At 47.6% G+C, this 15,868-nt stretch overlaps 1 protein-coding gene across 3 annotated transcripts in view; it reads right to left on the bottom strand.

Annotated features, from left to right (window-relative positions):
* SLC24A3 (solute carrier family 24 member 3) overlaps positions 1-15,868 on the bottom strand; it is a 502,919-nt gene that overhangs the window by 212,217 nt on the left and 274,834 nt on the right. For all 3 annotated transcript variants that reach the window (XM_042980972.1, XM_042980970.1, XM_042980971.1), the window contains exon 3: positions 5,866-5,942. In XM_042980972.1, the coding sequence (XP_042836906.1) occupies positions 5,866-5,942 (77 nt within the window). The remainder of the gene's footprint in view (positions 1-5,865; positions 5,943-15,868) is intronic.

The raw sequence follows: 15,868 nt of genomic DNA, 5'->3' as shown, positions 1-15,868 counted from the left end.
GGACCTGACCCAGGAGAGGTCAACCCATAAGCCTGCTGGTAACCCATGGTCAGGCAGGAAAAAAATGAGGGACAAAGAGGCCAGTATGGGAACAGAGATGGTGTGGCAAGGGAGGGTGGGATGGAGATATCTAGTCATCCTGACACTCAAGTTGGCTGGGAGCACTGGGAATACAACAACATCAAGGCAATATGGAACAGACCTAGAAAAACCACAATTCCAGAGGGAGGCTGGTATTTGAATAGTCCCCCCTTCCTCACATCCCATCACTTTTCAACACCTCTATCCCCAGGGCCTTGACCAATGCCAACTGGTTTCCTCTGCCACTTTGTGGAGAGCAATTATGTCTTAATAGAACCATGAGACAAAAATGAGCAAACTCTTGAGTTTAAAAAGCAGATTGATCTGGGAATAAGAATTTGGAGGCAGGCTCACAGAGCAGGTTCCCCTAAATTCCCAGACCAGATTTAAAAGTCTCTGGGCTACATGAGGAGGAAAGAAATATAATCAGGAGCTGGGGGCTTGGAAGACCCCCACATTCAGGATCCAGCCCCAGACACCATCATACAAGGATGCCACAGGGATTGACATTAATGGTCCTCACTGCCAGTCCTGGAGAACCTCCACATTGTGGAAGCCCCGGCTTGATGACCCAGCACAAAAATACTGCCTGTACTTTTGAAATATCGCATCCTGTGTACAGCCCACCTCTTCGGAATACACATGAGCCCCTAAAATAGGCACTGGATATTGGGGAGCAGTAAAGATGGAGATGTAGATGAGGGAGTCCCCACCACTGGACAAAGTGGGCATCAGGCAAATGGCCAGGGGACCTCCCAGTGACCAATGCATTGGGTTTGCTGCCTTGGAAAGCTTCCTGTAGCCCAGATGGTGGTTGCCCGAACATTCCACAGAGAATGAAGTCCCTTCTGCGTGCACAGAGTTGACGCCCAAGTTTCCTGTGGGGCTTCTCCAAGCATATCCATGTTTTAGCATATGAAGATGGACATCAGAAACATTCTCACTGCTGTTTCTTTCCTGGGGTGGTCCGTGAATGGGTCTGAGTTGCTGGACCAGTTAAAGAGCCCAACTGCCTGCCGGACTCACTTAGCAGGAATTTGCCTTCATAAGGGCTATTCCTTCATTTCCAGGAGTGCTATACTTTATACTACCTCACACACACGCATATAGAAATACCTGTCTGCCAGAAGAGAGAAATTACATTAAAAATGTGAAAAGAAGGCTTGAACTTAGGAAGACTACTTTTGAAAGCTGACAAGTTACACGGAGGGTATTTATTTCTGCAATGGAAGTTAACTTACTAAGGACAGATTTGTTTCGAGAAAGAATTTCAAATATTGATTATTTAAAGCTTCTTTTACTAGATGAGAAAATGTATACCTTGGCTTACAATCTCCAAGATTCAACTACCTACCAACAGGAGAATTAGCAAATTTTACAAGATATTTATAAATCACAAACAAACCATGATCCTAGAAAATTATTCACTAGTTTCTCTATTTAGGGCAGGCTCCATGAGTTTATAGGGTGCAACTTTCCTCACTGACAGAGAATCTTGCTTTTAGTGTCTCAATACTAGAACAGATTGGCTACAAAAGCAGGTCCTAAGACAAGTGTATTTTCTTGGGGATATTCACTGTTGACAAAGTTATTACACCAATAATGAATTTCCACACTGGTAAGGAACCCATACATGAAGAACAGTCAGAAGGAATAGAAATATTTCTTGTAGGGCAATCCCAGGATTTAGCGTTTTTGAAATCCACAAAACCAGAAAGATCCAAGGAAAAATTGAAGCTAAAGCATTTGGAAAATTTAAGCAGAAATGGCTATCTGGGGGCACCTGGGTGGCTTAATTGGTTGAGCGTCCAACTCTTGATTTTGGCTCAGGTCATGGCCTCACAGTGATGAAGCCCCGCATCGGGCTCTGAACTGGCTATGGAGCCTGCTTAAGATTCTCTCTCTCCCTCTCCCTCTACCCCTCTGCTCCCTTCTGTCTCTCTCTCAAAAAAAAAAAAAAAAAAAGGAAAACGGCTGTTTGATTTCCATGAAGCTCACACAAAAGAGGAAATTATCTGCGTGAAAGAAAAGAAAAAGAGAAGCACGTTGTGATAGCTAAGATTCAAAAGATTGTTTTGGGGTGTCCTCAGAACCATCCATTTCCACAGACCAGGAACCAACTGTGGCTGAAGGCTATGGGCTTTATGGGGCCCCACACGTAAAGCAAACCCATGGGGCCCAAGTGGAATGGGGAAGTTTGAGTTTGAGCACAAATGCAAAGTTCAGTCAGGTTTCAGATTAAGATCTGAAAGGACTGGGTTCCCTGGTCTAAACCCAAAATGATAGTCAGTGAATCCCAATGAAAGGACAGGCCCATGGCCCTCAACCTGAGGTAGGCTGAAGTGACAGGGCACACCTCTGGGACCCTCACCTCACTGGATGGGCAGACATTGCTCTTCAGGTGCTTACAGGCATCTGAGTGATGTTCAGTCCCCTACACCCCTTCTCGACCTTCCTCCCCAGGCCTTCAGTATTCTCAGGATACCTGGGACTCTGGGACCCCTGTCCAAATGGCCCCGAGCCTTTCTCTCTGGCCTGCCGGGGTCTTTGTCACCTGACTAGAGTGCAGACCACACAGGGTCTTCTCTGGCCGTGCCTAACCCTACTCCCTAGGCAAGGAGGGATGACGAGATCAGGAATCTGCTTCCCCCCACTTCCAACTCTGCAGCGGAGTCACCTCGTGGCGCCTCCAGGTGCTGCTCCCCCCACAACCTTCCCTGTCCTTCATTTCTGTTCACTCCAGACCCCCTGTACTCTTGAGTCTCTACATCTTTGATCACGGATTTCCCTTTCCTGCCTAGAGTCCCTTTTCTCCCTTCGTCAGAAAATGCCAACCTACTCCAACTCAACTGCACCTCCCGACACTGGACGTGGACTTCTCTGTGCTCCTAAAGCACGTGGCACAGAGCATGGGCAGCACTTAGCATGGCAGGGGTTGTCCATAATGGGGTCCCCCCACAAGACAATGGCTCTGTTCAGGGTGAAGCTGTATCTTGGGGTTCTGGAGGGGTCCAGCCCAGCGCTACTGCATACAGGGGCTCAGAAATGCTTTCCAGATGGCTGAGAGCAGGAAATCTACACTCAGCTCCCTGCGGCTTTGACACATGTAATCATCTGGCCACCAAAATACCACAGGTCGGCCCTGGTGGTGTTTCTCTTCATATCCAGTGATATTCATCTAACAATTCCTGAGCATTTTAAGTGTACCAGGTACCATGGTACGTGAAGGGGATAAAAAGAATCTTGCATTCCTGTGCTGAACTGTGCAATTTTGTTGTTCAATGCACCAGACACTGTACAAAAGGCTTCTTCATAAGGTTTACGTCCTTATATTCTTGTGGGTAGGAAAACATAAAATTTGGCCCTTGACCTCAGGGAGGGCACCAGCAGGCCCGCCGTATCATGTGCCTCTGACGCATAGAAGAGGTCCTCCTCATCCAAGCCTGGCTCCACCCCGCATGACATGCATGTGTGTGTGGACACCCCCGGCAGCAAGTTCAAGCTTCTCTACCTGGGTCTCTTCCCTCCAAGTGGCAGATCTGAGGAGGAGGCCCACACAGGCTTCATCAGCAGGCACAGGCCATTTGAGCAGAGAATTCTGAACATCCATGTGCCTAGAGCAGGGTCATGAAGGGGTGGATGCGGACCTTGGCCCCTGGACTCCTTGCCGCCGTGATTTCTACAATGCAGGGCCCAGGGCAGGAGCTAACTGTAGTATTAGATACCAAGGGTGACAAAGCGCTAACCTGCAGGCCTGTGTCCACTCTTGCAAGGGAGTGTGTAAGGAGGATTTATCTGTTTTTGTCCTGTTTTGTCTTCATGCCCTCCCTGGGAATTGTATGATCATGGAGACAGAGGCCTTATGGGTAACCCCTGGCTCATGAAGAACAACGTAAATGCACTCTGCTCTGCCTTTAGTTGGATTCAGAGGACCTGCGAGGGGAGATGGGGAGAAGGACTCTGCCAGCTGCAGGTGACGACACTGCCCTGGGAGGATGGACACTCGCACTGTTTGTGCCAAGAGTGGAAATCTCATGCCTCAGACATCGAGGCATCTGGGTGTTAATGGCTACAGGGGAATTCTGCATCGAACTCAGTGACTGGGGATCCTCAGCCTTGAGACAGGGGAGCCTCCTCGGTGCCTAAGGAGGCACCTGGCATCCATTTTAATTGCTCTGTGCGTTTGACTCTTCTGAAAGGTAGGGAGGATTGCAAAGAGTCTACTTTCTCTGGTATTTTTAGAGAATGTCTTTGCTAAAAAAAGACTTCTCATGACTTTTCTTCAAGAAAAGGGTTCTGGGTGGAGGGGGGGCAAGTGGGGAAAGACCTGAAGAGTTGATTGCTTTCACCATAAAGGGAGTCAGGCTTAGGACAGCTTCTGGGTCCAGAGAGGCTAAATATCTTGTCAGAAGTCACACACAAAGCAAGGACAGCAGATCTGGGCTCCAGTCTGACTCCAGAGTCCAGGGGTTGCCCACTAGCCTTCTCCAGGTGTGGACTGAAAAGTAAGGTCTTTGTTCCCTCCCCTTGAGTCATGGTGGGTTTGTAACTTGCAAGACAGTCTGGTGGAAATGGTGTGTGTGACTTCCAAGGCTAGGGCATTAAAGGCCATGGGGTTTCCTCCTTCTCCAAGCCCTGGGCCACACAGAGCCATGCTGTGGAGGCCACAAAGAGGTGCTGTGGTCAACACCCCAGCTGAGCCAGTCCTTTGGCCACCCCAGCCTGGACACCAGACATGAGAATGGAGAAACCCTCTTGGGAAGGGTCCTCCAGCACCAGGGGCTCTAGCCCCAGCCAGAAGCCTGGCTGCCAGCCATCTGAATTACTCCATCTCAGGCCCAGATCCTGTGGTACGACATTCCCTCCATGCCCTTTCTGAACTACTGACTCACAGAACGCATGAGCAACCAGAACGGTTATTAAGTATGTCACTAAATTTGGAGAATTTGTTTCACAGCAGTAAATAAGCAAAATGGAATCAAGAGCATTCAGGGGGAGAATGCATAGGGACAGGAAAGCACGGTGACATACCTAGTCCAGAATTTGGCCTGTGTCTTTCTGATTCTGGGGCCACTCTTAGATAGATTTTCACACACACAGCCTCCCCAAACTCTCCAGTGGGGACAAGGAAAACCGAAGGCCTTCAATCCACTGGGTCTACTGAGGAAGAATTAGGGCGGTGGTCCATTAAGAACCAGAACACACTTTTATAGATCACCTACTATACGCCAGATGCTACGCCAGTGCCATTATATTTAATCCATTACCATTAGTTTAACAACTACTTTGTCCCTACCAGGTGCCAGAAACAGATCTGAGAATGAAGCCACGTATAAGACAAAGTTGCAGTTCTCCTGGAGCTTACGTGTGAGTGAGGTTGATGGGCAATAAACAAACAATAAAAACATATTATGTCTGATAGTGATCAGTGGTATGGAGGAAAAAGAAAGCCTGGTAAGAGGAAAGACAATGGCCTTTTAGAGAGGCTGGATAGGAAAGGGTTCCCAAGAGGGTGACATATGAGCAGAGAGAGAAGCAAGGTTAAATTGCAGAGAGCAAGTCTGGTTGCCCTCAGAGCCCATGGTTTGGGCTCTGATATCAAGGAAAGAATACATACAGTGTCTTCCAGCTTCCGAATCTGTGGCCTCCTATAGAGGGCACATTTAGAGCCAGTCCTCCACAGGCCTCAGGGGACGTGCACCATGTATGCAACTTACTGTCCACCCACCACCAGCCAGGCCTCCCCTCTGGACCTCCAGGCAGAGCCCCAAGAAGGGTACTTACGCAGAGCACATGGAGAACCACCGCCCCCTGTCTTCGATCCTCGTTGGTGAAGATGTCATTGGGGAATTCGTGCAGGGCTAAAGAATGGAGAGAGAAAACCAGCTCAGAACAGATGACAATGTTTTCAGTGCTGGAGTTCTGGGATGGCATTACCAGCCCTCGTTTTCATGTGGAATCCATGAACTTGGATGAAAAAAAAAATTACATCTTTATGTTCACACATCTCTTATCTGGAATTGAGTGTTTCCTTCAGATAAGAAGGTAGGCAGCAAACCACAGGAATGTGAGAAGCACCGGGGACTCTGCCCCCAACAGATATTTTCATGATACATTATACTATTATAGTCAAAGGAGCTCTCACTCATCACTTCAACATCTGGGTAGTTTGTAGATGGCCCCTTGTGATTTAGAGGGTTAATGAGGAAATACAGCAGCTACTTTCATGCAAGTTTTATTTCCTAATACTCCAACAATTTCATTTCAGTATGATCAGTTTCCTTCTGTAAGCATATATATTTTATCTCATGCATTGAAAAATGTTTTCCTGAGCAGAGGTCTGTAGGTGTCACTGCATCACCAAGGGGGTCCATGACACATAGAGCATTACAGCCCCTGCTCTAAATTGGTCCTCATTCCCCGCCATGACTGCCTTGGCTTGCCAGGGCCTTGGACCGGTTACAACACTCTCCCTGCTTTCTCATTCCCTTTTCAAACTTGACCCACATTTGCCACTGCTGAACTGAACCATCAAGCACAGAGCGGCTCATGCCCCTCTACCTGCTTCCAAAACTTCCCTGCTAGGAGATAAAAGCCCCAGTCTGCACACTGGCAGTTCCAAGCTGGTCTTGGCTGCTTCCCATGTGAGCTTTCTTCTCTTTTCCCGCCTTCTTACCTTTTGAGTGAATGTACTCATTCACTCAAACAATAACTGTGCAGGTACTGCACGCCAGGCTGTGCACAACAATTCGACAGCCAGCTTTGTCACATGGGCTCTCATATTCCCACCAGACAGGACAGGCTGCTGTTCCTTGAGCACACCTTGCGTTTGCTTTCTTTTTCTACCTTTATCTGCACAGATGATACCATTAACCCGGGCTATCCCCACCCCCAACTGCTCACCCTCTCTCCCTCCTCTCATAAAATCCAATCAGCATCATGGCCAGGGCCTTCATAAGCCTCTCCTCTCTGGAGGATGTTATCAGATCAGGCTCCGTGGGAAACTGTGCACACCACACCGCCCTCGGCATCATCTTCAGCAAATGCGGCTGGCTGATGCAAGTGACCTTTCTCTCAGAGCTCCACAACCTCTCAGTCCTTCTCTAGCTCACAGGTAGAGAAATCATCACCAATCGATGGGAAAGATGTACAACGTGACACCTGCTTGCTGCTGGTCTTATTCTGGGTTTCCCAAAAAGTAGACTCTCAGTCAAGGGTTTTGGGGTGCATAGTTTGTTTGGAGGTGACTCCTGTACACGCTGTGAATGAGGAAGGTGATGAGACCAGGGAAGGAGGGGAGCCCAAGATGGTGACATTAATGAGCAAGTGGTGACTGCTCAGGACACCTGGGACCCAGTCCTGCTGTAGACCTGGCTTGTTGAGACTGTGGCTTGTTGGCCAGGGGTTTTGCCCAAGACACAAGCCTTTAACTATCCCTTGAAAAAGTTCTCTCTGCTTCTAGGGTAGCACTGGATAAGCACATCGTGCAACTCTTGGCCAGTTGTCCAATCCTTCATGTGATGAAATGGGGGAGGCGAGGAAAGACAGGGATGTCATGATCCCCCTAAGTGATTTTCTAAACTAAAGCTGTTCCAAACAGGCTGCACTGAGTCCTCCTGATCAATGAATGGGAAAATGAGAGCAAGCCTGGAGGATTTCACCTTGAAGACCAAATGACACTACAATCTGGAAATTACCATAAGGGGACAAGGGTTCACAGATTAAGCCTGAAGTTCATCCATCTGGCCCTGGGCATTGCAAAGCCTCTAGCCACTCTACTGAGAGGCCTCTGTTCTAGCATCTTCCCTCTACAGGCTTAATGCCCCTGGCTAGCATGCTCTTGTCCAGTGAGCAGAGCTGGAGGAAGCCCTCCAGCCTGATGAGAAATGCCTCTACTTCCTGAAACCTCTCTGCTGGCAACAGTGCCCACACAGGCTGGACCTGGAGAGACCTGGCTTTTGCAGCCCCAAGTTTTTTTAATTTTTGTTTATTTATTTTGAGAGAGAGAGAGAGAGAGAGAGAGAGAGAGAGAGAGAGAGAGAGATGGAGAGGAAGGGGCAGAGAGAGAGGGAAAGAGAATTCAAAGCAGGCTCTGCATGGTCAGTGTGGAGCCCACGTGGGGTTTGATACCACGAACCCCGAGACCATGACCTGAGTTGAAATCAAGAGCCGGACACTTAACCAACAGAGTTTTCCAGGCATCCCAGCCCCCAGTCATTTCTTGTCTGTCCTTCCTTCCCCACCCTCTGGCTCTCCCTGTGCACATAGGATGTCTTACACTCTTAAGAGATGCTTTCTAATGCTTTTCTCTTTTGAACTGAACTTTCAATGCAAGTGAATAAATTATAGTCCAGATAACCATCCCAAGGCTTTCACATTTCCGTCCCCTCCCCATGTTGTTCAGTGTGGATTGGAAATCATGAGAAATGACCTTTTCTGTCCACCTCCCAAACCTAGGAAATTGACAACTTCCACAGGCCACCACTGGTGGGTAGGGGCACAAAGTTAAGGAGAAGAAATGCCCTGCAGGGCAGGCCTCTCCCACACCCCTCTCAGCACCCAGGGCCAGAGACTTTCCAGCACTGACTGATCCCCATGTTTACCTGGACTTGCCCAGACACTGTGTCCCAATCTCTGGTTCTGAAGAAACAACAACTACCTTCGCATCTGATGTTCCTTTGTTTTGTACAGACATTTAAGTGCCCTTGGGAGGTGGGGCTTGGGATGGGCTGGCTGGTGACGGACTGAGATGGGCTGACGAAGGCTCTGGTGGGCAGAGTGGCCATAACAAACCTGGGCAGAATGACACATTCACTGAGCACTTGCTCCTGGCAAGAACTATGCCTTGTACTTTACACCCACTATCCATTTTTGTCCTCCCAGAAAGCTATTATTGCCATTTTATAGACAAGGAACCCAAGGGACAGAGGATTAGATTCCAACTCAAAGACCCACAGCTAGAAAGCTGCAGAGCAGGGCCACCCACACAACAAATGCAGGCCTGGTAACACCCCTCTCTGCTGTTATCCAGCTACTGGCATCTATTTGCAATCTCACTCTGCTAGGTGGCCTCTTCCTTCATGGGACTTCCTCCAAGTAGGGGGTCTGACCAGATCCATATTCTGCCACCACACACCAGAGGGAAAAGCTAGGCTGCTTTTTTTCCTTTACATTTCTCTGTGTAGTTGCAATGGGGCTTTTCCACACTGGCCAGTTCAGGGTTTAAATGTGCCATCCTATTGCCCTTCTGCCCCCAGAGGACGAGAGACAGGACTAGTATGCTAAGTTACTGTATGGATCACAACAGCCATTACCCTCGAGAAACTTTAGCCACCTGTGATGGGTGCCTTGTAAAGCAATCATGCATAGGGACCACTTATCATCAATGAGGAGTAGAGGTGGGTACAGAAGTGGGACTGAGGGATATTCCATCACTGACATGTTGAAGCCAGCTACTTCTTTACTTCCTGCCCTTCAGGCTTCCTATATGAGGAGTAATGTAGTTTTGAGCAAAAATGGGGCTAAGAGCAGCATGTGAGGGAGTGAAGGTACTGGAGAGTTACCCACCAGTCTGCATCTACAAGGTGTCCACACTTGTGCCGGCTCTGGCCTCCCTGCTTCTCTGCTGTTTTATCCATGAGCTAACCCAGGGCCCACGGTATGACTCGATCAAGGGTACCATGTCAGTAAGTGATAGACTGTGTTTTGAATCCAGGCATTTTCCTTGGCACTCAACAAACAGCAAGTGGATGTGTAATGACCATGAATGAATGGACCCACTAGGATTCATGTTTTGGTTGGGGAAGGGTCTTGGCAGAAGTCTAGACGCCCAGTCAACCCTGGGACCTGGCTAGAGCTCTTGGAGAAGACCGCGCTGGACGCTGTGTCCTTGGATAAGGTGACCCACAGAGCCCAGTGCTGGTTCAGGAAGGGCTGAGGCGCTGTCCGAAGTCCTGGCCAAGCAGGCCACTGTCACACTTCCTCATGAATCTGGATGTGGCTGGCTGGTCAGCGGCAGAAATAAGGATGGGTGTGATGAGAGGCAGTGGGAAAGGCAGAAAAGAGTCAATTCAAACAACAAACAACAAACAACAAAATTCTTAATTGGTGGTTCACAGCAATGTGGAAAAAATAACCAGGGTAAGTATTCTCCCAGGAAGCTTCTCCTGACATGGATCCCTCTCTGGCTATTTATTCACTATTGTGCATCCATGAAAACATGTACTGGGCTGGTGATGAGATATAATAGTGATTTCAAAGAGCTAGCACACATTTTTTTTTAAGTAGCAGTGATTTCAAAGAGCTAACACACACCCAACACAGCCCAACATAGGGCTTGAACTCAAAACTGTGAGATCAAGGCCTGAGCTGAGATCAAGAGTCAGATGCTTAACTGACTGAGCCACCTAGGCACCCCAAGCTCATGCACAATTTGCAAAGAATACATAGATTTTATTTTACGCTTATAGCTGCATTGTCTTTTGACAAAAGACACAAGAAAAGATTTCTTTGAAAATCTGAGCTGGAAGCCCAGGATCTCCTCTTTAGCTCCATGCAATGAGCCTTCCTTCATAGTCACATATGCCTATATCTGAGGCTGTCTCAGGAGCCGACCCTGAGACAAAGATCTGAATGCCAGAAGTTTATTTGGGAGGTGATCCCATGATGGGACAGGAGGGAGATAAGTCAGAGAAGGGGCTGATAAAGTAGCCTCAGACTTGCTGGGGCCCCTCTGAGAGATAGTGTAGAATATGCCTCAGCATTGTCCATGGATGGTCATCCATCACTGTTGAAGGCTGTCCTAAACACTTTAGGGCTGAACTTTAACTCTTCTCAGCTCTACACTGGCCAAGTCAGTGTGTTCATGGTACCAGAGAAGGCCCTAGACAGAGTCACATGTGCATCAAGAAACCATCTGCATGTGTGGTGTGGTGATGCCCAGTGTCTGCTCCAGCCTGAACGTCCCATCCCTATGATCCTCCAAGCATCTCTTGTGTAGAAACTAGAAAAGAAGAGGGAGTCTGCAAGAGTAGGAATGAGAGACCATGACTTGCTCGTGCATCACTGGCATCAGCACACAGCAGTGGGGTGTCGGGTGGAGGTAGCAGAAGAGAGGCTCTGTGCATAGGCATAAAGGCCCAGATAGACTATTCTGGGACTTGCATTCTGAATCCAGCATGGTAAGGCCCAAACGTTAAGATTTCAACTATAGTTACCTGCATTGTAACATGTTCTTGTATTAAGCATTGATTCCACCATGTTAGAGGCTTCTTTGTTTCATTGGCAAAGGACATTACCAGATGACCTTGGCTGTAGAGAACATGACTCAGGGACAGCCCTGTCACCAGACCCACTAAGGCAGCAGCTTTGTTTGAGGGAAGCTCTTAATGTTTACTAACAATCTCATCAGCCTCTACTTATGCACTATAGACACACTGTTATTTCACCAAGTGTTGCTTGCTGTGGTTCAAAGCAGTTTGGTATGACTATTTTAATGTTAATAAGGAAAGGGTCAGCCTGGGGACAAGGAAAGGATCCTCAGTTGGGCATTTGGAAATAAATGGCTCAGTCCTAGCACTCTTCACAGTGTGGCTTTTGGCGGTGTGTGTTTTAGTCGTTCTGGGCCTCGATTTCCCTATTGGCCATCTGAACAACGGCCTGCAATTCCTCTTCACTGCTCCCTCCATATTAAGCTCAGAGTATGGTTAGTGCACATAGCGGGTGTCTTAATAAGTGTTAGCAGGATGAAGAATGCCAAAGAAAGCAGACCCTAGGCACTGACTGGGATGGAGCACATCAGCCTTGTCCAGCTGGCCCAATGGGTTAAGAAAAGAGCAGCCAGCAGCAGCTGAGCTGGCTTCCGTGAGGCCGAGCAAACTCCCCACCTGGCCGGCACAGACTCTGAGGCCCCAAACACACCTGAGAAATGGTATTTTCAGAACAGCTGAAGCTGTCCAAGACAAGAGTATACAGAGACAGGGTGGCACAGTGGACTAGAAGGCTCTGCCCAGTACTTCTTGGCCTCAGTTTCCTCATCTATAAAGCAAGGTGTGGCTGCTAGTGCCTCCTGCAGAGCTAATGGCAGTGCTGATGTCATCCCATCTGCCTTCCATTTGGGTGTATTTCCTCCCACCCAAATCCAAAGAACCAAGGGCATGTCTTAGTCAAGGTGGGAACTGGAGGGTTGGCCATCTTTGGGACTCTAACATTTTCCTTGGGCTGTTGGTTAGATTTTGCATAAGGGCCCAGGGTAGAGAATCAGATCTGGGTCTGGGTTCAGATCCCACCTACATCACTCACGGGTCATCCTTTCCTCTCTCAGAGCCCCCTTTCCTTCATCTGTAAAATGGGTATATAAATGCCAGTCCTGCAGGGTGGCTGGAAAATAGTGCAGGCAACATATATGACATACCTCTCACCATCTTCCTGGGCCACCTATCGCTGTTCTTCGCAATTGTAGCAATGATGGGATGTTGGTCTGGCCTTGGGCCAAGGACACATTTTTCCCTGGTCTTAGTAGCAAAAGCCATCTACTGCCAATTCCTGCCTGCTTTGTGCTGGCATCTGTTTCTCCAGGACAGTGTACAGTCCAAGGGAGCTTCATGAATGCATGTGCCTCTAGGTACATGCTTCCGTGTTGAGGCTCTGCTGGAGCCAAGTGGCCCACGTGGTGTGCTGGGAATAGCTACGCATCCAGTGGAGGGTTCCTTCGAATACCTTCAAAATCCTCAAAGTCTCTTTCTGTTCCTCTCTTTCTCTCCCCCAGTTTTCCTTTCAGTACATCTTGCCAGCCTGGGGGAGCCAGCAAAGATAAGCAGTGCTGTTCCCATAGAAACCACAGAGCCCTGACCGGAGTAGATTCCCCTTACCAAGGCAACAGCAGTCAGCCGACCTGCTTCTCCTGGCTGCTTTCCTGAGGCCCGAGTTTGATGAGTCCAAATGGAGGTTTGCAAAGGATGGGGAGTATTCTCTGTTTCGTTTGGGGGAAAAGATGCAGCAGAAACATTCATGGCATCTGGAGACATACTGATATTATGTGGATCAAATGGAGCCACCAAAGAAGAAGATCCAAAACCACAGCTACCTTAACACATCGAATGAAAGGAATCTGGGCCGCTGCAACCATCAGAACACTGGTCCCTCATCCCAGGGCTTTTTCATGACAAACTACCTATCTTGATTGGCCTCTCAAGGGATGCCTCAAGAATTTAGGGTCCTGACATCTCTCCGGGTGCTCCGTCCCATAAAGCCTATTCTGCTCCCTCTTCCCCTGGAACATTGGGAGAACACTGTCAGCCAGCTGTAGTAATAACTGGCTTCCCATGGAGCCTTCCAGACTCGTTTTGTGGACCCCTTATCCTGTGCAAGTACCCAACAAGTGGTTTTCCAGCCAAACTGAAGTCACTTGCTGCCTGAGTGGACCTTTGATTCCTACACTGTGAGCTCCCTGTGGACAGGAACCCTACATTTTTCTCTCTCTGGGACCAGCATCCACTGGGCCAGGGTCCACAAAAGAGAAAAATAAATACCAAGTGAAGACAAGTGTAAATAAAATTAAAGGGACATTTCTCCCGGGGGGATGGGTTTAGTATAAACACAAGACAGAATTACTAAGAAATGACATTGGGAGAAACTGTTCAGTAAAACTCCCAGCAACTGGGAGTGGCCACTCAGGCTGTTCACAAATGCCCTGTCTCTCCTTGTTGGGGAGACCTGGAAGGAACATACTTCTAGGTTCCCTTTAAGGTAGGTGGGGCCATGCAGCTTTCTTTGGTCAATGAAATGGGAGCAAACGGCCACTGTCACACTTCCAGGCAGGCTTTAACAGCCAGTATCTGATTCACCACTTTGCATTTTCTTGCACATAAGTCAGGATGCATCTTCTATCAGTTTGTGTCCCTGAGCGACTGATATCAGAATCCCACCTTACTGCTACTCACATGTATACATGTAGTGTGAGTAAAAAAATAACACGTTTATTCTCTTAGCCACTGAGATGTGGGGCTATTTGTCACCCAGCATAGCCAAGCCTGCTCTGAGTAATACAATAGCTAATATGGTGCTCGGCATCCCCACTGCATTCTCTACGTGAGGCCTCGCCTCAGCAATTTTTGGTTTCTTTGGTCTTCTCCACTAGACTGGGGGTAGGCAATTAAGGTTGGGGGAAATTCATTCTTCTCTTCTCTGTAACCCCAGTGCCTAGCTAGGTGCCTGGCACAGATCACTCATTTAATTAAGAGTGTTTGTTGATTAAATGAACACACATGTCATAACTGAAGGCCCTGGGACAAAATTATCCACAAAAGAATGTGTGTGAAAATGGATATATTCTCAACTTAACTTTCTAAATATTTAGTCTCTGGAAAAGTTTCAGAGACATTTTGGTGCCTTCCTCTTGCACTCAGTGAGGTTCAACGAGCCACAAAAGTACAGAGGGGGTGGGATGTATATAGCAATGGGAGGGTGCAGAGTGTCCCAGAGAACTGCAAGCTGCTTTGAGGTCATCTTCAGAATCTGTGTCTCAACAACACTGGAAAATGTATTAACAAATCAATCATGTGCAAATAAACACACACTTATTTAGCCCTTAGCATCCTCTGGGCCAGGTACCATACTCAACCCTAGTTATACAAAAGCACTGAGGAGTCCCAAGTTGAGTGGACCAAAGTGTAGGTTGGGGGCCAGGAAACACTCAGCTCTCTCTGCAATCATCCCAATATTTAAGGATGGAACTAATCTTTATCGAATACTGTAAATACATATTTATCATTTTGCATAGTTTATACGACTGGAATCTTTATCCTCGATTTACAGATAAGTAAACCAAGACCAAAAGAAGGCAAGTAATCAGCTCAAGTTCACACAGACAGTACTAGAGGAATTGAGATCATGATTGGGGTCTGACTTTCTAGCATGTTGATTTTTCTGTGTTAGCAAGGGCAAATTGATCTTTTTTTCCTTGACTTTCAAGGGCACAACTTCTTCCCTTTGAAAGCCAGAAACAAAGTGTGGATTTAAAGGATTGATGCATGCATGGAAAGAAGACTGTGAACAGGTCATAGTAACCAAGAGCCTCCATGTGGGACCATCAAATTGTCAATCAAAAAGATACTACCAAGCAAATTTGCTGAGAAAGATCGTTTCAGCCAAGGCCTATGTGGTGATATTTGTTTACTACAGGCAGACAGGGTTTTGTAAGAGCCTGAAGGCTTAGACCTGAAGCCCTCCTTCACCACTTATGAATCCTGTGGCCTTGGGGGAAGTTTCTTGGCTTTTTCAATCTTAATTTCTTAATGTGCAAAATGGCAGGATGAAAACAATACCAGTTTATGTAATTATTATGAGGATTAATTGTGATGCTATTTACAAAACATGTAGTGCCTAGAATCAGGCAAGTAATTATCACAAATGATAGCTGCATTTACCTTATTAAATAGCAGAGAGGGAGAAATATGGAAGGGGTTTTTCCCAAGACATCAATGCCTTGCCTACACTCCAGGGGTCCTACCACTTTTATGCAAAGCAGCTACTAACACTTGCATTTCTTGGCCTGAGATCTTTTTCCAAAGCTGAGATAGGGTTCTCTGCCCAGACACTACATGCTAAAGGATTAATACTGCTCTTTCCCCCAGGCAAAGCCCTCACCAAAGTCTGATGACAGATAGGTGTATAAACACCCCAACTCCCTCACCATCTGGGTAGGAGAACTCTCATGTGTGTCCTGCACCATTTGTTAGCATTCACAGCAGGATTAAACTCCAGTTGCTCACCGTGAAAACTGGCTTTA

This window comes from Panthera tigris, chromosome A3 (genome assembly GCF_018350195.1).
Source record: "Panthera tigris isolate Pti1 chromosome A3, P.tigris_Pti1_mat1.1, whole genome shotgun sequence".
Classification (NCBI taxonomy): domain Eukaryota; kingdom Metazoa; phylum Chordata; class Mammalia; order Carnivora; family Felidae; genus Panthera; species Panthera tigris.
The sequence above is the reverse complement of the archived record's forward strand: the minus strand, read 5'-3'. Positions and strand labels throughout refer to the sequence as shown.